This window comes from Bos javanicus, chromosome 11 (genome assembly GCF_032452875.1).
Source record: "Bos javanicus breed banteng chromosome 11, ARS-OSU_banteng_1.0, whole genome shotgun sequence".
Taxonomy (NCBI): domain Eukaryota; kingdom Metazoa; phylum Chordata; class Mammalia; order Artiodactyla; family Bovidae; genus Bos; species Bos javanicus.
The window spans coordinates 97,376,429-97,402,775 of NC_083878.1; the positions used below are offsets into that span (position 1 = coordinate 97,376,429).

General features: G+C 42.7%; 1 protein-coding gene across 3 annotated transcripts; it reads left to right on the forward strand.

Moving 5' to 3' along the window:
* On the forward strand, window positions 1-26,347 carry ZBTB34 (zinc finger and BTB domain containing 34). 3 transcript variants are annotated; one of them, XM_061433538.1, is made up of 2 exons: window positions 1-96; window positions 19,789-26,347. In XM_061433538.1, exon 2 carries the CDS (start codon window positions 19,799-19,801, stop codon window positions 21,317-21,319), a length of 1,521 nt encoding a protein of 506 aa, XP_061289522.1. In that variant the 5' UTR covers window positions 1-96; window positions 19,789-19,798; the 3' UTR covers window positions 21,320-26,347. The 3 variants fall into 3 exon arrangements, with proteins under 3 accessions (XP_061289522.1, XP_061289520.1, XP_061289521.1); XM_061433536.1 differs by having other exon boundaries at window positions 8-96; window positions 11,667-26,347; XM_061433537.1 differs by lacking the exon at window positions 1-96 and adding an exon at window positions 239-3,134.

Sequence of the window (26,347 nt, forward strand, 5' to 3'; positions counted from 1 at the left end):
CTGGGGCGGCAGCCGGAGCGGCGGGGACGGGCCTGGCGCCGGCGGCGGCGGAGGGGGCGCCGCGGGAGGGCGATGTGAGCGCGGCGCTCTCGGCAGGTGAGGCGCGCCGGCGAGGGGGCAGCGGGCAGCGGGCGAGGCGCGGGCGTAGCCGGCGGGGTCGGAGGCAGTCCCGGGCCGCTGTCCGGCTCGCTCTGGGCGCGGCGGGGCTGGAGCCTCCGCGCCTGGTCAGTCCGGCGGGTGGGCGGGTGGCGCGGACTGGAGCCGAGGCCGGGCGGGGTCGGGAGGCCCCGGGCACCTGCTCCGGCCAGGCGCGCGCCCCCGACGGGCCAACCCTGCTTTGGCCCCCGGTGTCGGGAAGCTGCTTGCGGTGCTGAGGGTCGAACTCAGCCAGCTGCCCCGGACTCCCCCAGCCTCCGCCCTGGGCGTCTCGGGATCTCCTGCTTCCGGGCTCCTCGGCCCCGGGGGGCGCTCCCGCTTTGTACCGGGAGGCCGGATGGTTAAGTCCCCTGGACAGCCGTGCCGGGCCGTGGGGTCGGCCCTGCTGGTGGCTGCAACCGAGCCCCTGCCCCCATGCCACCCCTTTTCTCCAGGTAAACAGGCGACGGCGCGTCGTGCTTGGCCCTGGACGTCTCCATGGTCACTCTTGCCCTCGGAAGGTCCTGCCGTTACGGAGGGCTGGGCTGGCCTGGGGGGGTGTCTACAGTGTCCTTCTAAGCTAGGCGGCTTGTGCCTTGGGGCGTCGACAATCTGCGAGTCTCAGGCTTGAGGTTTCAGCAAGCCTCTTCCATGTTGGACCTCAGATTCCCACTTTGATCAGTGAGGGTATTTAGATGAGCTCTCTAGAGACGCTTCCAGTTCTGTCAGTCTATATATGTCTGAAATTGGAAGGGCTGTCCCTGGTTCAAGATACTGGGCAGTTTCACCGAAGAGTTTGCAGATCTGGACTTTTTAGCCACTTAATACACTTGGTTTCAGACAGTCTTTAAAATGAATCCAAGAAGCCTTTCTAAACCTTGCCTTATCGTAATTCATCCCTCGCTTTTGTTCCTGGCAGGAGTCAGTCACGTCCTGCAGAGTTTTTGCACGCACAAAATTTTTTGTTGTTTATATCTGCCCATTTTCCCTTTGTTCCCTAGTCAGGCCCTCTTTGCTTGACATCTGGATTATTGCAACAGCTTCTTAACCCGTCTCAGACTTCAGAAGTACCCCCACCTCCCCCACCCTTCCTTTATGCTAATGCCAAACTTAATGTTGGAAGTCAAAAAAAGAGTTGAGTGCTTGCTTATTAAATGTCAAGACGCTGTTCCATGTGGTGGGGTAAAGTCGTGGAGGCACACTTACAGTATCCAAGCAGCTTTACATTGGGTGCAAAGACTCTACCTGTGCAAAGGTGACTGATTTGATGAGAAAAGCCTGTGAGCTATAGAATTAAGAGGGAGGAGGGATGTAGGTCACTGTAGGCCAAATGGTCAGGGAAGGCTTAGTGAGAGTGGTGGTTTTGAGCTGGCTGTTAAAGGATGAGTAGGACTCAAGTAGGAAAAGAAGAGTCAGGTCCAGTGATCCTATGGAGTTAATGAATAGACCAGTCTCCTTGTGGAGAAGGGTGCATATAGGAAGGGATAAGAGGAAAAGATTGTCTGGGCTGGTTCCTGAAAGAACTTGAGCACTAGGCCAAAGTTGAAACCATTCTGAAGTCAGTGGTGAGAGGCCAGAGACTAGAGGTCATGATCATTTGCAGGAGGGGAAGGGAGAGGCTCAGGGCCAGGACATCAGCTAAAAGGCTATGGTATTTATACCACTTTCAAAGTCGTCTGCCTGCCACATTGTGTCCAGTCAGTGCCCACCCTGTCTTTTCAAGGCTCTCCTTGATTTGGCCCCTGGTCGCCTCCCTGGACCTTATTCACTGCTTCTCCTCCCTGTCTGTCGTCTGTCTCCTGCAGAAGCGAGTTTGTGACTGCCTCTAGGGCCTTGCTCCTCTAGTTCCCCCTTCTGAAGTACCGGCCTCCTTTTTCTTCTCTGTGTAAATTCTCCATTTCACTTCCTTCAAGCCCCTGCTGAAGATATACTTCCTCCAGAGGGTGTTCCCTGACAGCCCTACCCCCATCCATGCCTTTGTGGCACTCAGAATCTAAAGCACAGGACTCAGCACTTGTTCCTTGGTTATTGAACTTGCTCTTGTCCCAGTTGGAATGGGTGTTTTTGGAGGGCATTTTGTCTTAATACTTATCTAATATTGTAGCTGTACTTTTATAACAGGTATGTAAACACTTAATGGTTTTTGTTGGTAAATGACTTATAAACATTTTTTTGAATCCCCTCTTTTTAAGGGAGACTTTTATTATCAGTTTTCTCTGTCATATGTCATTGATGTCTAATGCTGCTATTTAAGGCAGGTGTTTTCAGCTTTCCTTCTTTGAGTGCAGATAACATAAAACAAATCTTTGAAACATTAAAATATTTGCTCTTGATTATGGGAAAAGAAAAAGTCATGTAATTCTTCAGTGGGAGGTTGTGGAGAAAGAACATGAGCTTGGGCATCAGGTCTGGATTTGAATCCCAGCAGGGCTCCTTACTAGCCATGTGAGCTTGGACCATTTATATAATGTCTTTGACTCTCTTGTTTTCTCGTTTGTAGTGTGGGGATAATAAAAGCCATTTCCTAAGGTTCTGTGGATTTTGAAATGAAGAAAAAAAGTATGTGAAGGAGGTGGCAAAGTTTATAGCACTTGGTAACCGCTTAGTAAGTTCTCATCATCATCATTATTGTGAGGTGTAAATGTGTCAAGGTGGGGACATGCCAGGTTGCTGACCTTCAGTGTGTCTACTGAGCTCTGGGTTTCTGCATGTCTCTGGATCCTCATTCTACCTTCCAGCTGAAGTAGTTGTCAGAAATGTCGGTATCACGAATCTGGAATGCGTCATTATGTTTTATTCCCATTAATTTCCATCTTTCTCAAGTGTGAATTCTGCTTCATGTTTTTCAGACTTCTTGATTGTGTCCATTTAATGTTTTGTAGCTGACAAACTGCTGAATTTAGCTTAGTGAAGCTCAACTGATGTCAGTTTAATTTCTAATGGTTATTTTCTGGTTGTATTCATGGCATGGAAAACCTCATGGAAGAAAGCAATTCAAGGTGAGCTTTTCTAATCCTTTCAGCATAAGAGGTTCGGATTTAATCTATTTCCCAAGTCCAGTGCCCCTTGACATGCCAGCAGCGTGCAGATAAGATGCAACTCTTTGACTTCATTGGGGTCTTTGCCCCAGGAAGGCATATTTATTCGTTTTTCTTTTCTACTTTTATTTATTTGGCTGCATCGGGTCTTAATTGTGGCATGGGGATCTTCGTTGTGGAGCTCGGGCTTCTCTCTAGTTGTGACGAGGGCTCTAGAGCTCAGGCTCGGTATTGGCCATGTTTGGGCTTAGTTGCCTTGCGGCATGTGGGATTTTCCTGGACCAGGGATTGAACCCACGTCCACTGCATTTCAAGGCGTATTCTTAACCACTGGACCACCAGGGACGTTCCTTATTTATTCCTTTAACTGAAACTAATGTTTCTATTTCATGATAGGATTTTAAACATCTAATTGCCCGCTTCATAGAAGTAAAAATAATGGACTTTATGCAGAGAAATGGCTGCCAAGTACAAGAAATTGTAACCCCTTAATTATTACTGTGTTGGTGTAATGGTGTAATGATACAGCCTTAAGTGAGAATTTTTTTTTTTCCACTCATAGGTGATCAGTAAGGCTCTAGCTCCAATAAAACCCCTAATTCTCACCACTGTGCCTGGATTAAAGTTTTCCTGTTATAGGAGAGAAGAATCCTGGTTTTGGAGACAGTCAAATCTAGGTTCAAATCCTGGCTTAGCCATTAGTGAGTTGGGATGAATTGGGAGAGGGTCTTAGTTTCTCTGAGTGTTTTTCCATCTGTAGAATGGGTGCAGCTGCAGAGTCTGTTTCATGGAGTTGTCATGAAGATTCGGTGAGCGGGTAGAGAGCTTACTTAGCGTACAGTACACAGGTGGAGCTCAGTGACTGTTATTGCCAGGCAGGTTACAGAGTGCATTCCTACCTTGCTTGGAAAGCTCAGAAGAAGCTTCTGATGTTTTGTACTGACTGAAAGACAATCCCCACTGTCAAAGCACACTGAGCTCTCAGAATTAGTGTAGCTGAGCAGACTTGGAGAATGTTAGCGCCTTGGTAGGAAATCTCACAGTTTGGATAAAAATGTTCTTTCAGGCTCACATGAATTAATGCAGTAAGAACTCTAGACTTGTTTTCTTTTAAATTAGGATGAGTGCTTCATGAATATCCATCACGGAATGCCATTTTATTTATTTTTTTTTTCCTTGCGTTGGGTTTCAGTAGCACCACAATGTTTCAGGCAGGCCTGGTGTTTTCCGGCTGCTACTTTCTGAAGGATTAGATTGTAATTCATGACAGCTCAATTTTAGTTTTGACCTAGACCCAGGCAGAAATACCTAGGAAAGTTATTTTTATAGTGTTGTTACTGCTGTTTCCATGCCTGTTGTCCCCAGTGCTCCCATCTGCAGTCTTTTTAATGACTTTTTGTTTAAGAATGAAAACTAGGGATCTTCAGGGTCTTCAGTGCCTGATGAAGTCTAGCTTGAGTTGTGTCTCCAGTATCAGCAAGTGACTGAAGCCAGCAGGTGCGAATCTGGGTTTGGAATCATGAGCATCTTGATGCAGAATAATGGTACCTCCTGGTGCCTTAAACAACTTCCAAATTTGTAACCTTGCTTTCCTTTCTTGGAAGTGTCACTGGGTATTTTTAAATGAAGTGGAGCAAATGAGAGTGTTTATGGGTTAGATGGGAGTGAACTACCTTGCTAGATTTTTCCTGCTGGTGAGACGATCCTACATCTCTTGGGTGTTCAGCGGGAAAAGTTGAAAGCTGAGCCACCAGCTTGGTTGGGGTTGCTGAGGGCCTCCCTCTGCTAGACTCTGGGCACACAGTCACTGACCGCAGAGAGCTCACCCCCGGGGGCGTGCACTCAGCAGCACAGCCGGCTCAGAAATCAGCACATCGCAATTGCTTAGGTTTTACACTTTTACTTTTGTTCATGTTGTCATTATGGGGAAGCAGTTCCTGGACTTTACCCAAGGATTTTGTCGAGGGGATTTCAAGACTCATGTGGGTATTTTGCCCAGGTGATGTGCAAGTGTCTTTTCTTATCTTTAGGTTCTCTTTGGAATGGGTTAGCACTGTGGGAAGATGGCACTCGTCTAGGTTCTGGTTTTCATAACTCAGTTTCCTTACAGCTTAACAAAGGGCATGATGCAGAATTGTGCTAGTTCAGTGAAATGGCGTGTTGGAGGGAGGATAGATGTGGATGTTTCCTCTTTCATGAGATACCGTGTTACAGTAGGAGCAAGTCTGTTCTCAACTGTCTTGTCTGTTTTCTCTGTCTGAGTAACCACATGTTAGCACGTGGGTCCTTGGCTACTACAGTTTTGGTTTACTCCCAAATGGTTTATTGGTCAACTCTGTTCAGTTGCCCAGAGGGCAGCCTAAATGCAGCTTGTCTGAGGCAGAGCTAACTTGCCTTCCAAGGTGGATAGCATCCCTCAGTCTCCAAGTCCTACTGAGTCCTTCTTTGGACTCGTGTTCAAATTGGCAGCCACCAGGATCCAGTTTGAGATTTCCAGTCTGGTATTCAGGGACGTCCATGTTCCCACCGTGGCATTCCTCGTTCCCTGGTCACTCCTTGTGCCTGGGGCCTGCCTGGCCACTGCCCCAGACACCATACGTTTTCGCCCCGCTGTTCTTTGATTCTCCCAGACTTCTGCCTGGAGTCTTCTTCCTGCCATTTGAAATGCAAAGTCCTGTTCAAATATTGCTTCCACCATGAAGTTTTTCTGTTGGATTAAAGATTTTTCTGTGGTCAAAAGTAATCAGTCTTGTCATTGCTCTCTCAGTTCTTTGTTTCTGCCTCTGTAATTGTCTGCTTGATACCGTAATTATCCATTTGCAGCCTATCTTTCTCTAGATTCTTTGGTTTTAAAAATTACATCTTTTTAGGTAGAATCCTATAATGTATCTTAAAAAAAACTTTTAGTGAGACTAATACAGCTATATGATAAAAAATTCAAAAAAGTATAAAAGTCTGTTCCCCTTTCTTCTTCCCAGTCTGTAGTCCTCATTCCCAAAAGTCACCAACATCAGTGGTTTCATGCGATTCCTTCCAAAATCAGTACAACAGCATATACTTGTTCTTTTAAGAAAAGTACGTGAAGGAAATCAGATATATACATACATATTTTTTAATATCTTGTTGTTCAGTTGCTCAGTCGTGTCCCATTCTTTGCGACCCCACCATGGACTGCAGCATGCCAGGCTTCCCTGTCCTTCACCATCTCCCAGAGTTCGCTCAAACTCATGTCCTTTGAATCGGTGATGCCATCCACCCATCTCATTCTCTGTCATCCCCTTCTCCTCCTGCCTTCAATCTTTCCCAGCATCAAGGTCTTTTCCAAGGAGTCGGCTCTTTGCATCCGGTAGCCAAAGTATTGGAACTTCAGCTTCAGCATCAGTTCCTCCAATGAATATTCAGGGTTGATTTCCTTTAGGATTGACTGGTTTGATCTCCTTGCAGTCCAAGGGACTCTCAAGAGTCTTTTCCAGCACCACAGTTGGACAGCATCCATCCTTCGGTGCTCAGCCTTCTTTATGATCCAACTCCCACATCCACCGTTTTGGCTAAATATTAGAACTCCTTTTCAGGTCAAAGGATACAGATCTGTCTCCTCCTTTTTTTTTTTTTTTTCTGGCATGTGGGATCTTCCCCAACCAAGGATCGAACCCATGCTGCCTGTAATGAGAGTGAGGAGTCTTAACCACTGAACCTCCAGGGAGGTCCTGTCTATTCTTAATGTCTGGGTAGTGTTTCATTGTTGATTGGGTTTTTGTTTTTTTGAACCAGTCTTCTCTCCATGAATTTTGAGCTCCTTTCCCCTCTTTTTTTTGCTACAGTGAATAAAAATGCTCAGCAGACATCCTTGTTTCATATATCCTAATATGCTATTGTAAGTACTGTGTATTTGTAGGCTTAATTCTTAGTAGTTAATTGTGGACTAAATAGTAAATGCTTCTTATATCTTGATCAGTGTTACCAGATTATCCCTAAGGATTACACCTGCACATTTTTTTTTAATTAATTTTTATTGGAGTATAGTTGTCACACATTTAAAAATGTGTGCAGGTCTGATGGGCTAGGAATGGTATGTCATTTTTTCTTTTTGTAATTCACATTTCTCGATCATGAATAAAACTAAACATCTTTTCATATGTTTTTTGATCACTTTTTCTCTCAACTGTTCATATCTTTTGCCCCTTCTTCCGTAGGATTATCTGTGTGAGCCCAAATCTCTTTGAGTTATAACATAAATTAAGGAATTTGGAAAGTAGCCCTTTGTCAGGGGTGCGTGTACTTTCCCTCAAAATGTCGTTTATCGTTTGGCTTTGATGGGGAGGGGGGTTATCATGCATTTCTATGTTGTCAGATGTATTTGTGCTTGTCTTTGTTGCTTCTGGGATTTATGTCATGCTTGCAAAGGCCTCTATGTCTTTATTGTAAATAAACTCACCCATGCTTTTCAGTTAGTTATTTTTCGGTGGTAGTCACGTCTTTAAAAACTACTGTCATACTGGGGGCGGTGGGGAGGGGAGGGGAAAGGAGGGTTAAGGAGTTTGGGCTGGACATGTACACACTGCAATATTTAAAATGGATAACCAACAAGGACCTACTGTATAGCACAGGGAACTCTGCTCAGTGTTATGTGGCAGCCTGGATGGGAGGGGAGTTTGGGGAAGAAGGGATATATGTGTATGTATGACTGAGTCCCTTTGCTGTTCACCTGAAACTTACAACATTGTTAATTGGCTGCACCCCAATACGAGATAAGTTTAAAAAGATATTGTCATAAGACTGTAATGACATTAAATGGAAATAATAGGGCCCTTCTTACATGCCCTAGTGCTGTATAAGAAATGGATAAGGGTGCAGTACCTTTGGAAACTTGGGGAGCTGTATTTTCCATGAATCAGGCGTTTTGTGTGAGCCTGTAGTGATCACAGAGAAGCACACTCATGGCCCTTTCACCTCATTTGCTCACACTCAGTGGACGGAGCAGGCTGCGGGGAAGAGCAGAGTGGTGATGAACGGGTGTCTGTCCACCCTTCCCAGGGTCAGCTGTGTCTATTAGATTATGGTCGGCCAGTTTCCCTGTCTTTGTGAAGTGGCTCTTTTTAAAGCTCCTTCAGGTAAAATGTGTGTATTCCTAGTGAGCTTTGGACTCTTGATTAGGGGGTATCATTCCCTTTTTTGTAACATTTCAGAACAGCCTCTTGTCCTGATGCCTGGGTGTGGTCCTGTGTTCCTATTTTGGGTGGGAGCTCGAAAAGATTTCAGGCAGCTTTACTCGCTAAGCCTTGTTGTCATATGGTCTTGCATCAGATTTTTGTTTTCTTTTCAGAGCGTGCGTGCACATTTATTTCTAGGATCCCTCTCCTTCACCTTTTACTTCCAGCCTGCCGGTCGAGTCTCCCTGGCTGACTTGAATGGTAATTGATGGGCCAGCACCTCTCCCCTGTGGCTTGTGCCCACATTGCCTCGCCGAGTGAATGGCCTCCCTTCTCTGGCTCTCCAGTCTGTCCTAGCTCTGCAGCCTGTGGTCGTGGGCTTCGAGCCTGCCCACTCTTGGCCCCGCGTGGTTCTGCTTGCCCTGGCCTGCGCTGGCCTTGCCGCTCCCTCAGTGCTTTCAGAGCTGGCTTCCTCACCACTTGGTCAGTCCTGGGTAGCCCCTCACACCCTGCTTTTGCTTTGCTTTTTAAAAAAATGTTCATTTATTTGGCTGCACCAGGTCTCAGTTGCAGCACACAGGCTTCTCTCTAGCGGCGGAGCGCAGGCTCCAGAGCTTGTGGGCTCGGTAGTTTGTGGCTCCGGCTTACCTGCCTGTGGCATATGGGATCTTAGTGCTCCAGCCATGAACCAAACCTGTGTGCCCTGCGCTGGAAGGCGGGTTTTAACCACTGGGCCACCAGGGAAGTCCCTGCTCTTGCTTTTTGAAGTCCAGTCTCAGCGCTGCTTGCATTCTGTTGAACTTGGGCTGAACTTGTGTCTTCTTGGCAGCATGTGCTCTCTGTGACTTTCACCCTGGAATACCAGAAGGATCGCTGACTTGAGCCCGAGATCCGTGGGTTCTAACGAACAGAGGCTTTAGCATATAAAGATAGCTGTTTATTTAAAGCAGGTTAAAATCAGCCAGGGTGCAGGGCTCTGATGGGGAAGAGGGAGTAAAAGCTGTAAGTGTGGAGGGCATAATGTACCGCAGCTGGAGGGCCACCTGGGACTTTTTTTTTCTGCTCAGGGCCCTTCCTTCTACTCGTGGCTTTGATCCAGAAAAGAGGGAGATTTTGATCTTGAAAGAGGGTGCTGTCGTAAATTCCTAGAACTAAGACTGCTCATTCACCGGGTACGTGCACTTGTCAGTTTGGCAGGCGTTACTAAAATGCGCCCCTTTGCCTTCTCCACCTCCCTCCTCTTCACAGAGGAAGGAGTCAGAGCCCTGGGCAGCAGTGGGAGGATATTTGTCACCTGCCACTATCCCTTTGTCTGGCCACCACCCTTGGGCAGGAGTGTAAGCTAGGTCAAGCTTTCTTTTCCTCCTGCCTTTTCCTCAACTCCCCTGCCTCCCTGAGTGGTCCTACTGTTACCCTTGGGAAAATCAAACAAGGATAAGGGATTATTGTGTAGGGGCTCTAGATGGCCAGACTTTGCAACAGTCCTGAAAAAGTTAGCCTCTTCGAGCCTCAGTTTCCTCACCTCTCAAGTGAGGGTGATAGTACCTGCCTTCTCGTGGAAGGTCAGGATGATTCAGTGAAGTAATACACATAAGGCCTTTACAACTTGCTCAGCATGTATGGAGTATTCAGGAAACGCTGGTTATTGATAATGGTGGTGACGGACTTTCCCAGGTATCGAGGGGAGGCTCAGAAGTGTGGTGGAAGATGGCAGGGATTCCCTTTTACAGTTGCCGAGGCTGGTGTGGGGGTGGTTGGATGGATGGCAAGGGTGCCCACATCCTTCCCAGAACCCACTGTTTTGACCAGTGGTGGCTGAGTCTCCTCAGCTGACTGTGGCAGGGGCTGTGTGCAAGGTGAGAGCTGCCTCCAGAGGTGTGAAAGGATTCCAGTGAAGGTGGAGAGCAGAAAGGTTTGTGTATCCATTAGTTGAATGAGCAGAAGAGGATTATGAAGAAATAGAGGAGCTGACAATTTTGAACTTTCCAGCAGACCATTTTAACTAATATCCTCTTCAGGTATGTTTTTAAAAAGAAGTATTTCACATTCTTATCCAAAGTATAATTTTACAAACAAAACCAAAATAAGTATTGTTAAAATTAAGTGTTAATGGTATTGAAGAAAAATATCCAGTTTATATATACTTGTTTTTTAATTAAAATATAGCAGTGTAAATATCTAATTGGGGGTGGTTTTGTCATGTATGGATGTGAGAGTTGGACGATAAAGAAACTGAGCGCCAAAGAATTGATGCTTTAGAACTGTGTTGTTGGAGAAGACTCTTGAGAGTCCCTTGGACTGCAAGGAGATCCAACCAGTCAATCCTAAAGAAAATCAGTCCTGAATATTCAGGACTGATGGAAGGACTGATGCTGAAGCTGAAATTCCAATACTTTGGCCACCTGATGCAAAGAACCGACTCATTGGGAAAGACCCTGATCCTGGGAAAGATTGAAGGTGGGAGGAGAAGGGGATGACAGAGGATGAGATGGTTGGATGGCATCACTGACTCAATGGACATGAGTTTGAGTAGGCTCTGGGAGTTGGTGATGGACCAGGAGGCCTAGTGTGCTGCAGTCCATGGGGTCGCAAAGAGTCAGACACGACTGAGTGACTGAACTGTAATGGGACAGAAAGAGCTGTGATAAATCTGCTGAGTGAAAGAATACTGATTCTGATGTATTTGGTGAGTGGCATAATCAAATTCATTATTGTTTTCTGTAGCAGCTGCAAACTTAGTCTAAATGAAAAACAATATAAATCACTCCTCTGCATTATCAAAAATGAATTCCATTCCCCTATCTCTCAGAGTTGGGAGGAATCTGCAGTAAGCCTGTAACAAACTACAAGGCTGGGACTCTTATTTATCTTTGAATTCCCTTTGGTCATGTGCATGTAGAAGATTGAAATTGAATATTTCCTATAAATGTAGAAAAATAATTTAAATTCCCAGTCAGTATGCCATTTAGTGATTGCAATTAAATCTAATACTTGCAGCAGGTTTGACAGAAGGCTGATTTTCTTAATTTGTGAAGAACTCTGACAATTCAGTAAAAGAGTCAGATATGGGCAAAGGAGATGAGCAGAAAGACAAACAGACAAATTGCCATTGAACACCAGAATAGATGATCTACCTCACTTATAATTAAGTCACAGCACAATGAGATGCCACTTTTAACCTGTCAGCGTGGCCAACGTGAGGCACTTCGATACTCGTTGTTGGCAGTGATGGGGGTACAAGCACTTGGTGCGCTGTTGGCGAAAGGACAGTGGCTGCTGCCTCTTGGGAGATGAGTTGGCATTATCCATGGATGTGAAACTAACCCAGCACTCCCTCTGCTAGGAGGAAATGCTGTGACCATTTAAATGGTTTCCTGCTTTTGGCATCACCTGGGGACCGACTGAGCACATGGTGACACAGCTATCCATGGAATACGAAGAAATCAGGAAAGAGGATGAAGTCGATGAATTTGCGCTGCTGTGAAAGGATTTGAAGGAGTATCAGATACTTTTTTTTTTCGGCTGCGTTGGGTCTTCGTTGTGGCACCGTGGCCTTTTTCCTGTTGCTCAGCACAGGCTCCAGAGCACTCGGGCTCAGTAGCTGTGGTGCATGGGCTTTGTTGATCCTGTAGCACGTGGGATCTCAGTTCCCCAACCATGGATCGAACCTGCATCCCCTGCATTGGAAGGCAGATTCTTAACCACTGGACCACCAGGGTAGCCCCTTAAATACATGATTAAAAAGCAGCCTACGGGACAGTTTATGCTGATATGTGTTTATAGTTTTCTCTGAAAGAACACCCGCAAATGCTTCCCAGTGGTTATCTTTGGAAGAAGAGACCGGAGGAGAATGAAGATGCCCACTTTATATTTTTCTGTACTATAGTTTGAAGTTTGACCATATGCATATATGTTACTTTAAAGATAAAATTAAACGTCGATCTAACTTAGGTGTGGGCCCGCTGTCATCCCATTCACAGGAGAGGTCAAGACCCTCGAGGAACCAGTGATTAGCCCATGCTGGGAAATGGCTAATACAGAGGATACAGAGGAGTATGGAGGGTTCTGCTTGAATTTGATGTCTCTCTAAGAAGTTCTGACTTCCGTTGCTTCCGGACCGCTGGACCTGATAAGTCAGGCCTGGGTGTAGACTTGTGATTAGTTATGCCTTTACTCCCTTTAACCTGGTAATGTGACTAGGACTTAAATTCCCTGTAATTTCCTTGTGTGTCAGTCTCTGAGAATCTTCCTCCTTGAGTGTTGGCTTGTTAGCAGCTTGAGGCTGGACTCTGAATGTCACTGTCACAGCCGAAAGGAGGTGTCAGTGTCAAGGAGAGAGTGGAGCACTTCCTTTCTCATTTTGCAGAAAAATGGAATTCCTCTCTTAGGTGTTAGTCGTGGTCTTTTCATTTTTCTCTTCAGTGATTTCCTTTCGAGTGCAGTTCTCTGCTTTCTGAGAACAAGAGAAAAAGCCACGTAGAGGAGGAGGAAGCCTCATTGTGGAGCTGTTTTCAGTTTTAGACTATTTCAGAAATGCTTTTTTGTTTTCCTTTTTCTACTGGTTTTTGCCCAGGACTCTGTACCTTTTAAAAGCCTGAACCCACCTTCCTTTTGCCCTTTAATTCCAAAAGTCACTGTTTACACATCCTGTGTGTCCTGAAAATGCTGTAATGAATAGGTAACATTTGACCACTGGCAGGTGCCAGGCAGTGGGTGTGTTCTAGAAAGCAGTCTGGTGTAGTTATGAGCCTGACCTCTGGCTCCAGACTAAGTTCATCCATTAGCACTGGGACCTTTGGCAAGTGTCTTAACTTCTTTTCTTCAGTTTTTTCATCTATAAAATGGCAACAATCATAGTATTCCCCTCAGATTGATAAGAGAAGTTAACATATGTAAGATGTTTAGCACGAGATAGGCACTCATTATACCTAAGCTATTGTACTCATTCATCGCATGAATTTCCTTCATTCAATTTTACATCAGTCGTGTTGGGTAATAGTTCTTCCACAAGCTTTTCATACAGAGATCAGAGTTAACTGATTTGTCTGCTGCTGCTAAGTCGCTTCAGTCGTTTCCGACTCTGTGTGACCCCATAGACGGCAGCCCACCAGGCTCCCCCGTCCCTGGGATTCTCTAGGCAAGAACACTGGAGTGGGTTGCCATTTCCTTCTCCAGTACATGAAAGAGAAAAGTGAAAGTGAAGTCGCTCAGTTGTGTCTGACTGTTCGCGACCCCATGGACTGAAGCCTACCAGGCTCCTCTGTCCATGGATTTTCCAGGCAAGAACAGATTTGTCTGAGGCCACATAATTATTTAAACGTTCATTGTTGTTATTTTTACTAGAAAGTAGCACAGCCAGGATTCATAGACAAGTCTAATTTCAAAACCAATTCTCTTTGTTACACCATCCTGTCCCCTAAAAAAAGTCTCGGTAGCTAATAACATTGATTGCCGTGTGCCAAGCATCCATGGTACAGATTGCTTCTTACATGTTTTCTCATAACAACCCATGAGGCAAAGACTATTACCATTAAAAAAAAAAAAAAAAAAAAAAAACTGAGACTTGGAAAAGTTATAAAGTACCTTGCCCAAGGTTTTATAAACGGAAATCCGGCATCGTTTGAATCCACATCTGACTCCAAATTCTTCCAATGAATATATTATGATCTTATTTTTTTAAAACTAGATGAAGTGCCTTAAATTTTTTTTTAATGCTACCTGTTTTAGATAAGTAATACATCCACATGGCTCAGAAATGTTAAAAGTCTACAATGATTCACTGAGAGCTAATGGGTCTTTCAGCTACTCTGTGATTTCCCCCTCCCAATAGGCTGTTTGTTTTTGTGCATCATTTCGGAAATATTGTGCTCGTATCTGTATATGTTGACACAGGTATATGTGTTTTCACTTTGCTTTGTACAAATATAGTATCATATATACTGCTCTGCATCTGATTTTTTTCATTCAGCAATATATTATAGTGATGGTTTCATAACAGTATGAAAGGGAAGTCGCTCAGTTGTGTCCGACTCTTCTCGACCCCATGGATTGCAGTCTACCAGGCTCCTCCATCCGTGGGATTTTCCAGGCAAGAGTACTGGAGTGGGGTGCCATTGCCTCTTCCTTTTTTTATTTTTTTGTTTGTATAGTAGTCTTTAGTATGGACATATCATAGTTTATTAGTCAGGCTCCTCTTGATTAGAATTTAGTTTGTTTCCAGTCTTTTGTCATGAACTATGCTGTAATGAATTCCTAGAGCTAAAATTGCTCAGTCATGGGGGATCATTTGTAATTTTGCTGGATACTATTGAAATGCCCTCCATAGTGTTTGTACCATTTTATATTCCAATGTCTGTCAAATTATCATCTAGTTGGGATTTTAATGTATGTGTGTGTGTGTGTGTGTGTGTGTACATATATATATATATATATATATGTCATTCCAAGAAATGCATGTTCGCTATAGAAGTTTGGATCATACAGAAAAATACAAAGAAAGTAAAAACATCTTGACTGTTTCATTAATGTAAATGTTTTGTATATATTCTTTAATATTATCTATGTTTATTTAATATTTGTAAATACACACATACTTTTAGAAATACCCTTCTTTATATTCTGTGATCACCTGATTTTTGTGACAGCTTTGTTGAGGTATAACTTACATATAAAAATGCCCATCTTAAGTATACGACTCAGTGACTTTTTAGTAAACGTAAAAAGTTGTCAGACTACCATCGTAATTCAGTTTTGGACTATTTCCATCACCCATGAAAACCCTTCCTGGCCATTTGCAGCTGATCTGGTTTTTTGCTGTGTCACTGTATATTTATTCAGCACATTCTTACTGAGTATCCACCATGTGCCAGGCAGTTATCTGGCAGATGGTTAATATAACAGGTAAAAATTTCTACCCTCGTAGTACTTGTATTTTGTGGAACTCTGAATTCTTCTTTAACATCATTTTAGTAGTGACTTGGTATCTGGTATATAGGTGTGTCGCACTTTAATAATCCCCTTATCATTGAACGTTTATTCACGTTGTTTCCATTATTTGCTTTGTAATTGAATGTAGTTATGAGTAAATTTTTGTGCCTTTATTCATGACTTTTTTTATGGTACAGAGTGCTAAGTCGAGAGAAATTCCTGTTTTAAGGCTTTTGTTTTATTTGCTTACCAGAGTATATGAGAGCATCCCTCTTCCTATAATCACTGCCTACTGAGTTGTGCTTTTAAAAGCCTGGGCAATTTGAGAAAGAAGAATTGTGTCTTGTGTTAATTTTTATGTTTTGGCTTATTGATGAAGTTGTTAAGCATTTTATCCCTACGTTTAAAGGCTATTTTAATTTTTTTTAAGCATCTGTTCATATTCTTTGCTCACTTTTCAGTTGTCCTATTTGGCTGTTATTGATTTGTAAGAGTTTTATAATTCTCTGCCATGGATGTTATATATTTTTCATAATTTATCTCTTTATGATAAAAATATATTTTTTAGATGTAAAGAAGTTTTTTATTATACTTAAATAGTTAAATCTCCCTTTCTTCTGATATCTGTCTTTGTGTGCTCAGAAACGCCTTCTCAAAGTTATTTTTGAGTGTGTTATGAAGAAGGGATCTGACTTTATTATTATTTATTCATATTATCCCAGCAGCATCTATTTCCAGAAACCTTCCTCTGTCACTGATTGAAAATGGCCCCTGAAGGCCATCCTGGTCTGATTTCTGCCCGCCTTGGTCGCCCCACGTGTCCTCTGCCCTTGCTCCTCGTCCTAGCTGTGCTACTGTGCTCCAGCACTTCTTTCCTTCCCGACTCAGCCTCTCCTCCTCTGTGCGTGTGACTCCTCCTGTCTGGAAGACTGGAACGTTTCCCTGCAGCACCCCCCAACATCTGGCTAACCTTTACTCTTCCTTGAGGTCTCAGCTGAGATATCATCCTTCTATCCTCCATTATGAAAGATCTTACAGCTCTTACCACAGTTTACAACAAAAGAATTGAAGCTCACCTGGGTCCCTAGTGGCAAGCATACTTTTATACAGTGTATAAATACATACACTCAGTGTATATTTACAAGATGAATGAATTATAGCTTACTCATCCATTTTGACATCTGTGTGTTTGGCTGCAGTTTTCTTTTTCTATTATTTTTTCAGGATTTATTCTTCTAGATCTTTGCTGCCCAGTATGGTAGCCACTGCCCACTTATGGCTATTGAGGACTTGAAATGTAGTTATTCCAAATTGAGATGTGCTATAAATATAAAATATACATCATGCTTCAATGACTTAGTATGACAAATATGAAATTCTAAGAGTGTTGTGGAAATACCTATGTAACCTTGAGTAAGACCCTTCTCTTGTATCTCAGTTTCCTAATCAATAAAATGGAAATAATAATGGGAAAAAAAAGACTTAGTGTGGAAAGAGGAATATAAGATATCTCATGAATAACTTTCTAATGTTGATCTTAAAATGGTAATGTTTTAGCTATATTGGGTTTAAAAAATGGTTTAAAGTTTATATTTTTACTTTTAAACAATGTTAACTGCTAGAAAACATTACACATGGCTTACATTGTATTTCTGTTGGACAGCAATGTTCTAGATGAATTTTAAAATCATTTTGTCAGATTTCTAATAAAATACCCCATTGAACTGCATTATATTTATAACCCAACTTGCAGGAAATGTGTTCATCTTCATAGGATCAAATCTTCCCACCAGAAGCGTGTGTGTGTCTTCATTTGTATGTGTTTTTGTCTTATTTAAGAGCTAGCGTTTTCTTCTTGTAGATCCTATTTTTTGTTTATCCCCCAAGTGTTTTATAGTTTTTGTTACTGTTGGTTGTAACTTGTCATTAGCTTACCTAACTGGTTTTTTATGAATAATAATTTTTGGAATCCTCCTGTTATTAGATCCTGATTCTAACAGATTTTTTTTCAAGCAGTTCTTTTGTATTTTCTGTGTAAATAACCGTATCTCCCTTGAAAAGTAATTTCACCTCCTCTTTTCTAAAGGCTATATGCCTTAGTTTTCTCTTTTTGCTTTGCCTGGAACGTCAAGAACAATGTTAGGTAAAAGAAGTAGTGGGTAGACAACCTTCTAGCTTTGCAGGCATTAACAGGAATTCTACAAAAGTGTTTACCAGAATGTGTGCCCGGGAACACTGATTCTTTGGAATATTAATATGTGTACCTTGAGAGAAGAGCTTCATGGTTAAATAAGTTTGCAAACTGCTGAGTTGAATAGAATTCTTGTCCATAGGACTTTGCAGATGGGTTATTATGCTAATATTTTTAAGCCCTAGGAGGTTGTGATGGTGAGCTTGGGGCTTATGTTCTACTGAATACATATTGGGAAATGCAGATGTGTTTCCTTTTTCAAGGTGATGTTGCCATTGGTTTGCAGTAGACACTGTTTATTATATTAAGAAAATATTGTTCTTGCTTTACTAGCTTACTGAGTATTTTGTTCCTTACTTTGAAAGTAATTTAACTTTCTAAAATGCATATTCAACATAGAATTGATACGGCCATATGGTTTTTCACCTTTGACTTATTGAGATTGCAAATTATATTTGTGTATTTCATAATATATAGCCATCCTTGGAGAAGGAAATGACAACTCACTCCAGTATTCTTGCCTGAAGAATTCCATGGACAGAGGAGCCTGGCAGGCTGCAGTCCATGGAGTCGCGAGACTCGGACACAACTTAGCGACTACAGAGAGCCATCCTTACACTTGATCATAATATATTATTCCTTTAATGAGTTATTTTTGCTAATATTTCCTTTAGGATATTAAAGAAAGTCTGTTTAGTGAAGTCTCTTTACTGAGGTAAAGTTGACAGTCGTCTTTATGCTGTTTGCCATTTCCTGGTATCAGACATATGCCCTATGAACAGAGATGCTTTACCGGTTTGAGCATGCGTCTAGAACAGTGTGAATGGCCTGAAGGTCATTTGTGCTTTAGCACTTCTGTTTCTTTTTAATTTAATCCTGCCAGTTTTTGTTATCCTAAAAATATATTTATGCCACTCAGATTTCAGATTGATTTCAATCATAAATCTAGAATAAATAAGGGCACAGGATTCCTCTCTAAAATGTTTTAACAAATTCTGATGTGATTAAAAAATATTCTAATGTGATTTATCACACTGATGGATATTTTTCTGAAGGAGTCTTAAATTTAGTTGCACATTGTCTTATCTTAAAATTTAAAACTTTGTGATTAAATACTCTTCTATATTACTTTTTTGTTTTCTTTGGATTTAACTTATTGTTCCTTTTCTAACCTCTTAAGTGATTTTATTTTTATTCTTCAATGATAAAAGTGTTGTAAGGCATTGATATTGCCTGTTAAAATTTGTTATTTGAGAACCCCAGCATTTCATTGTGAAAAATATCAAGCATACAGAAAAGTTGAATTTTATTATACAACAAACAACTGTATACTGAATCTAGATGCCACACTTGTTAACATTTTGCTCTGTTTGCTTTATCACATATCTATCCAGTTCTTTTTGGATGCATTGTCAACTAAGTTGGACATATAAATAAATTTCATTCCTAAACCCTTCTTACTGCAGATTTGATGTGAGTTTTCTTATTTTCTAAACAGCTTTATTCCTTATTGATTTTTCTCTTTGATTCAGTACTTATTCAGGAGGTGTTTAAATTTCTATTGATTGGGCTTTAAAAACAGAAATATAAATGTCAGATCTAATTTGGTTGTGGTCAGAGAATGCAGCCTGAGGTCTACACCTTCTGTAGTTTTGAGTAATCAGAGCTGTGGATTCTAGGCAGGGGGGCAGTTAACATCATAAGCACTGGCAGAGGATGATACACTCCTGGTATGTCCATCACTCTTGCTCCTACCCTCTAAAACCTCTTCACTGAAAGAGATCGAGCATTGCTCTATGAATCACCGACCCCAAAGGAGATAAAGGTGTGTAGAGCTGAAGGGGAAAAAATGTACATCAAGACAGCAACTCAAATTCTAAACTAAAAAGGGCTTATGCTCCATTCAGTGTATCCGGTGTGCCGTATACTTGAAAAACACCAGTTGAAAGTATGCACATAAAGCAGAACATTTTAAAAAATGAATATACTTATCTTTTACAGAGTACAACTCCTCAAAGGTAGGTGAAACAGGAAAATATGTTTCTCAAAAGGATACCAAGTTCTCAATTAGAGCAAAGATGGCCCTACTATATGCAACATGTTTTACTTCTATCAAGATGAAAGGCAGCTAAGACTCCAGGCTAATTGATCATTATTTAGCTTTAGGTGAATTAAATGAAGACATGAAGGACTGAAAATAAGTAAGAGGAAAATTGCTCAGGCATACCCTAAGATATACAGTAGCTACAGTGATGACGGTGGTGGTCTTTTTTGTACATTTGTGTTTATACGGCTTGTACTTAAGTGAGGAGTCACTGGTGAATTATGAAACTCTCTCTTTCCTCAGATTACGCTTCATGTCAGTAGAAATGGACAGCAGCAGTTTTATTCAGTTTGATGTGCCCGAGTACAGCAGCACCGTCCTGAGCCAGCTAAACGAACTCCGCCTGCAAGGAAAACTATGTGACATCATTGTCCACATTCAGGGTCAGCCATTCCGAGCCCACAAAGCCGTCCTCGCGGCCAGCTCCCCCTACTTCCGGGACCATTCAGCACTAAGTACCATGAGTGGCTTGTCAATATCAGTGATTAAAAACCCCAATGTGTTTGAACAGTTGCTTTCATTTTGTTACACTGGAAGAATGTCCTTGCAGCTGAAGGATGTTGTCAGTTTTCTGACGGCAGCTAGCTTTCTTCAGATGCAGTGTGTCATTGACAAGTGCACGCAGATCCTAGAGAGCATCCATTCAAAAATCAGTGTGGGAGATGTGGACTCCGTGACCGTCGGTGCAGAAGAGACCCCGGAGAGCCGCAACGGAGTGAAAGACAGCAGCTTCTTTGCCAACCCGGTGGAGATCTCCCCGCCATACTGCTCTCAGGTACGGCAGCCCACCACAAGCAGCGATCTTCGGATGGAGACCACACCCAGCAAAGCTCTGCGCAGCAGCCGTTTACAGGAGGAAGGGCACTCGGACCGAGGGAGCAGTGGGAGCGTCTCCGAGTACGAGATCCAAATCGAGGGGGACCATGAGCAAGGGGACCTGCTAGGGAGGGAGAGCCAGATCACCGAGGTGAAAGTGAAGATGGAGAAGTCCGACCGGCCCAGCTGTTCCGACAGCTCGTCCCTGGGAGACGACGGGTACCACACCGAGATGGTTGATGGGGAACAAGTCGTGGCCGTGAACGTGGGTTCCTATGGTTCTGTGCTCCAGCACGCCTATTCTTACTGCCAGGCAGCCTCACAGCCAGCCGGTGGTGTATCTGAGGCGTTCGGAAGTCTGAGTAACTCCAGCCCCTCCAGATCCATGCTGAGCTGTTTCCGAGGAGGACGGGCCCGCCAGAAGCGGGCCCTGTCCGTCCACCTGCACAGTGATCTGCAGGGCCTGGTGCAGGGTTCCGACAGCGAGGCCGTGGTGAGTAACCCGGGCTTCGAGAGTAGCCCACGGGAGAGGAGCGCGCGAGGTCACTGGTACCCGTACAACGAGAGGTTGATCTGCATCTACTGCGGCAAGTCCTTCAACCAGAAGGGAAGTCTTGACAGGCACATGCGACTCCACATGGGAATCACGCCCTTTGTATGCAAGTTCTGCGGGAAGAAGTACACGCGGAAGGACCAGTTGGAGTACCACATCCGGGGCCATACCGATGACAAGCCGTTCCGCTGTGAGATCTGCGGGAAGTGCTTCCCTTTCCAAGGCACCCTCAACCAGCACCTGCGGAAAAACCACCCCGGCGTGGCAGAAGTCCGCAGTCGCATGGATTCCCCCGAGAGAACAGACGTGTATGCGGAACAAAAACTAGAAAACGATGCCTCGGCCTCAGAGATGGCCCTGGATTCCCGGATGGAAATTCACACGGTGTCCGATGCTCCTGATTAAGATGGTAAAAAAAAAATAGTGCACCCACGCAAAGCACATTAATCAATGCCTATTTGTGATTTGCTTTGTTGTCATCTTTGGTTTTCCCAACCATCTGGAAATCTCTTGGTCTCTTGGCAGTTTTTCTAAGGTTTCTGGAAGGAACACTCCATGGTGTTTATCCTTTCCCGCCCCCCGCCCTCCCTTCCCCAAGGAGCTCAAAGCATGAAGGGCAATGTATCCAGGGAAAACAGGCTGACAGTATTCCTCTTTGGCCGAACTCTTCATCCAAAATCTGCCAGTGATTTAGCTATGCCAACTGGTCGACCCTCCGTCTCTGCCAAGAGGCATACTCTCTCATTGTGTGCACTGGCGCCAGTGCATTTCCATGGAGAGAGACTGGGATGCCGTCAGCTGATACAAATGGGTAACCTTTTCTAATTTAAAATTACTTTTAGGGGGTAGTTAGACAATTTATATATATATATAATAAAGCGATTATTATATATATAGTATATATACATTCTCAAATTTGATTTTATTCTGGTTGAGGTGAATGTAAGAGGAATATATAATTTAATACAATGTGAACAGGGCTTTGGACTCTGTCTCGTCCCTACCTAATATGTTAGGGTTTTGCCCCTTTATTTCCCTTATGAAAGAATGTTAATAGGTTTTCATATATATATTAATCATTGTGTCCAAAAGCAAGCAAAGCAAATCACAGTGTTCATAGCTCTGCTTCATAACAAACACATAAACCAAATGCCATAAAACGTATTCAACTCTAGTTGGAAACCATTTGGAATTTTGTTAGTTGTCCAGTTAGGTAAGCTGGATGACCCGTGGTGCTGACCTTTTTACATAATGTAGTGTTATATTAGCCAACCCCAAAGGAGCAGTGGTTTTCAATGTTTTTACTGGCCTCTGAATCTACCTTCATTCCGTACTGTAGAAACACACACACCAGGTAACTAAATCGAATCACTCTACCGTGAGTTAGTACTCGCAGTAAAGGAAAGGAATTTGTAGTTCTGTCTACAAAACTCTCCAAGCAGTGTTGTGGTTTTTTGTTTTTGTTTTTAAACCTTCTTTCTCTTTTCAAACAGCCAGTTCAGGTGCACAGCAACTTTTTCTACATGCAGTTCCCAGGGAAACTGCAGAACTTGGAATTTGTACTTTTGTAAAGATATACTCTATGGGAATTGCAAGCAATATATCTATCTTAGTATTGTGTGTGCTGACAAGAGCCTCATTGGCTCCCCCACTCTCAGTGTTTCCTGCTTAAAGAAACCAACAGTTAAAAAGCCCTCTAAGATACTCTGTGTGTCACCAAATCTCTGTGTGTCACCATTTTTTTGGTCACGTGGTGCTATTTTTTATGTTATGTATCTTTTAGGTCAGTATAGTTGTAGAAAATGTGAAATGTAATGGTAAAAGTGAATTACAATTTTTTTTTTCCCCTTTCCTGAGTTTATAGCTTGAAAAAAAGACCTCAAAAGCATGTGCTGGCAAACACATTACTGTATTAAAAAAAAAAAAAACCCGAGTCCTATTTGGATACTGTTTTATTAGTGCTTGAGGAAATGTCGTGAGTTTTATATTTTGTTCACCCATGTGCTTCTGGTATACAAAACAGGATCTATAAGATTGCTCTGGTACTGTATACTCCAGCAGAGAGTAACGTGAGCAATTTAGTGTTGAGTTTGTGCCATGGGCCGCTGGTAAGATATCAGCACTCCAGACTCTTCTGCTTTGAGAACCTTGGCCCTAAAACTCACAACCAGTGTGTCTCCCCAGGAGAATAGCACAAACCCCCTAAGAGGAAAAAAAAACAAAAGTGAAACCTCAGAAGCAAGGAGTTAAAAGGAATACAGAAATAGATGTTTGCCAGTTTCCCATGCTTTTTTGGCTCTTAAAATACCAAGAATGGAGTTGGGGTGGGGGAGTGTTTGGGGATTTTTGTTTTGTTTTGTTTTTTGGTTCTGGGGGAAAAAAAAATCATTCAGGCCCTTGTGTGTGACCGCCCCCCAGGGTGGTAGCTGTGCAGTAGCGTCTCTTCAGCACAGGGGGTCTGTCCACACGGCGTGAGCCACCACGCTCCACATCAGTGTTACTACGTCCAGACACACGCGAGTCCTGCTGCTCGAGGAGCGGCTTCTGCTACCGGGTATATAGTATGCCTTTTCCTGTCAGGCTGCCTAAGTCCGGGGCCTGTTCTCTCCCTGAAGCACTTGTTCAACTCCTATGAAAGCCCTGTGCCTCGAGGGGAGGCTGGACCCCCTGTGTTTACCCACTTAAATATGTTCTGGGGTTTCAGGTAAATGTTTGTAATTTTTTTTTCCTTACAAGTTTGGTTTTGATTTTTTTTTTTTTTCTTCAAAGAATTAAATGCAAAAAATTTGTGTTGTGATACAAATTAAAGTTTGTGACAAGAAACACCCAAATCGAGGACACGAGAGGTCAGGCTCAGGGAAGGAACCTCCTTTTCACTCAGGCTTGGGGCCTTCCTCCTGAGAGGTCTCCAGAGCATTCTGTGATACACGAGACAAGTGAGGAGGGAAGGCACTTGGGGCAAGCGCCTCCAACGTCCTGGTTCTTGTCACCGTGTCCGTCTTAACCTTATGTACATGGAGTTCTTCGTGTGTGTAAATTTGTTTAACTGGTTTGAGTTTACCAAAGAGTGACTTATCCAAAATTGTCTTTGACAAAAAAAAAAAAAAACTACATTGCTTTGATTGTACAGTTCAGGTTCAGACATTGTAATGGGACTGTTAAGGGGCAGAAAAATTGATTGCGTTTCTCTCGAGTAATGATTCCACATTTTGCAAGTTCCACTTGCTCCCATTCACGTTGCTAACACTTTACCTTCTCCACTGCTAGCAGTGCTCAGAATGAATTCTCAAGCCATAACCCAGTACTGTAAGGTTCCACAGGGCTTCGCGGGAGGCCGTGCGCAGGCCAGCGCAGAGCTGGGCGCCGTGCTCCTCGGTGTGCACGGCCAGTGAAAGCTCAGCTCCGTTCAGACCGGGCAGCAGCAATTAATTGTGCCTTGTCACATGAGGATGTGCCAGGAGGATTGACGTGACCACACCAGAAACATTCCCTCCCCGAAGTTCACTTCACGTCTCCACAGACGAAGTCCGCTGTGTAACTCTTTAGAGCGACTCTTTTTTTTTTTTTTTTTTTTTGGAAAGCGAAATCCCTATTTCTGTACAGTTTTAGGTTAGATGTTTCACTTATAACAAATGCAAAAACTTAAGACAAAAGTGATATGTGAAGAAGTCTTTTACAGTAAAATATATCCTGAATCCATATAGGTTCGTTCATAATTGAGTCTCTTCTTGAGCTACCTTTTCTAACATGTAGACAATGTGAAGACAGTGACAGCGTCCTTTTCTAGAGGTGTTTAACCTGTTCTTACAAACTGTGAAAACAAAGAATTTTCTACTTTACTAATGTTTGTGGTTTTAAACAGTTATTTTCATTCTAATCAGTTCTCTACCCTCTAATTTCTACTAAAACTGTAAATACATTTAGAAATGATATTTGTAAATACAGTATATGAAGTCAAGTTAATTTTGGGGACAGTGGAGAACCTCCCAATTGGCTCTGCCTTGGCAGTTTTGTTTTTTGTTGTTGCTGGTTTTTTTTTTTTTTAAACAGCAGAAAGGATACTGTCGGTTCACTGTTAAGCAGAATATACTGTAGAGCTAAATTGATAACTTCTAAATCTTCCAGAGCATGACTAGATGTCTTTTCTAATGATAGCAGTTATATAACCAAGTCTTTATTTGTCCCTTAGCCCAGACCATAGGCCTGCATATTTTTGTGTGTGGTTTTGTTTTTACTTTTGTTTTTATAGCCTCTAGGAAGAGTTTGCAGGAACACAAAACAAGGGCTGGGATGGGGTAAAATCATCTATGTGAACGAGCTTTACTTTAAAGAAATCAATGTATTTTATTTTAACAATGTTTCCATTAGTTACTGTGATTTTCTGTTTTGTTCTTTTGTTGTTGTTGTTGTTGTTGTTATTGTTCATTATTGTTAAAATTCTGTAATGGTTTCCTGTGAAGCCTCCACTGAAAGGGACTCAAATATGCAACACCTAAACTATTTTCCAAGGGCACATGCCCCTTGAATGGTGCTTCTAGACTGGTCAGGGTTATTTATTAAATTTTATATATGAAAGTATTGGGGAATTATGTAAATTCTTTATATGAAACTATCTAGTTCATAAATCATAGATTTCATATTACTCAGTGCAACTGAACTGAAAGTTCAGAAGAGTCATTCACATTGTTCGAAATTTGTAATGGTTGTCACACATCACGTACGTCTTTTCAGTAAGTGCCAGAGTCTTTGCACTGTTTCTGCCCAGTGCTTGACTCCTCGGCCACAAGAGACCCTTTTCTCTCTGGTTCCCTTGGGTCTGGCACAGACAGGGCTGGTGTAGTTCTCGATCAAGTCCTGGAGTAAGCCTTGCAGCAGATTCAGTAAACAGACCTCTTGCTGCCCCCTCAGTGACAAGTATGCTGTGAATTCAACCTTTGGACTTGCTGCCCAAGCCCTTGGTTGCTGCCCTGACTCTAGTAAGAGGTAAGCGTATGGTTTGTTCGAGAATGACCATTTTCCTAATGTGAAAACCATCTCTCTCACCACTTTGATTAGTAGGGCTAACATTTTTTTCCGTTATAAATGGTTGAGCAATTTGAATGACTTAACACAGTGTCATTATCTTGCAATATATAAACTGGTAACCTCACAACTCCACACTTCATCGCCATATGAAGTAAATGAAGCTAGCTAAGCGGATGCTGTATCAACTCGTAACTTGCCATTAAGGATTATTTTATAGCATGAATTTAAGACTATTTATTCAAATGATATTTTACTCTTGTATTCATTTTGTTTTAGATTTGTGACATTGAATATTTCAGTGCTGCTTAATTTTGTTCTGAACTCTTGTTTCTTGCTTGTAAATGGCTTTTTTATGGTATAAAGTCAATGGAAATTGCTGTTTGTAAATAAAAATGCTGCTAGAGCAAA

What these genes read in the sequence shown, in the direction of transcription:
- ZBTB34 (XM_061433536.1), top strand. Translation starts at nt 19,694, where the DNA reads ATGACGGTGGTGGTCTTTTTTGTACATTTGTGTTTATACGGCTTGTAC.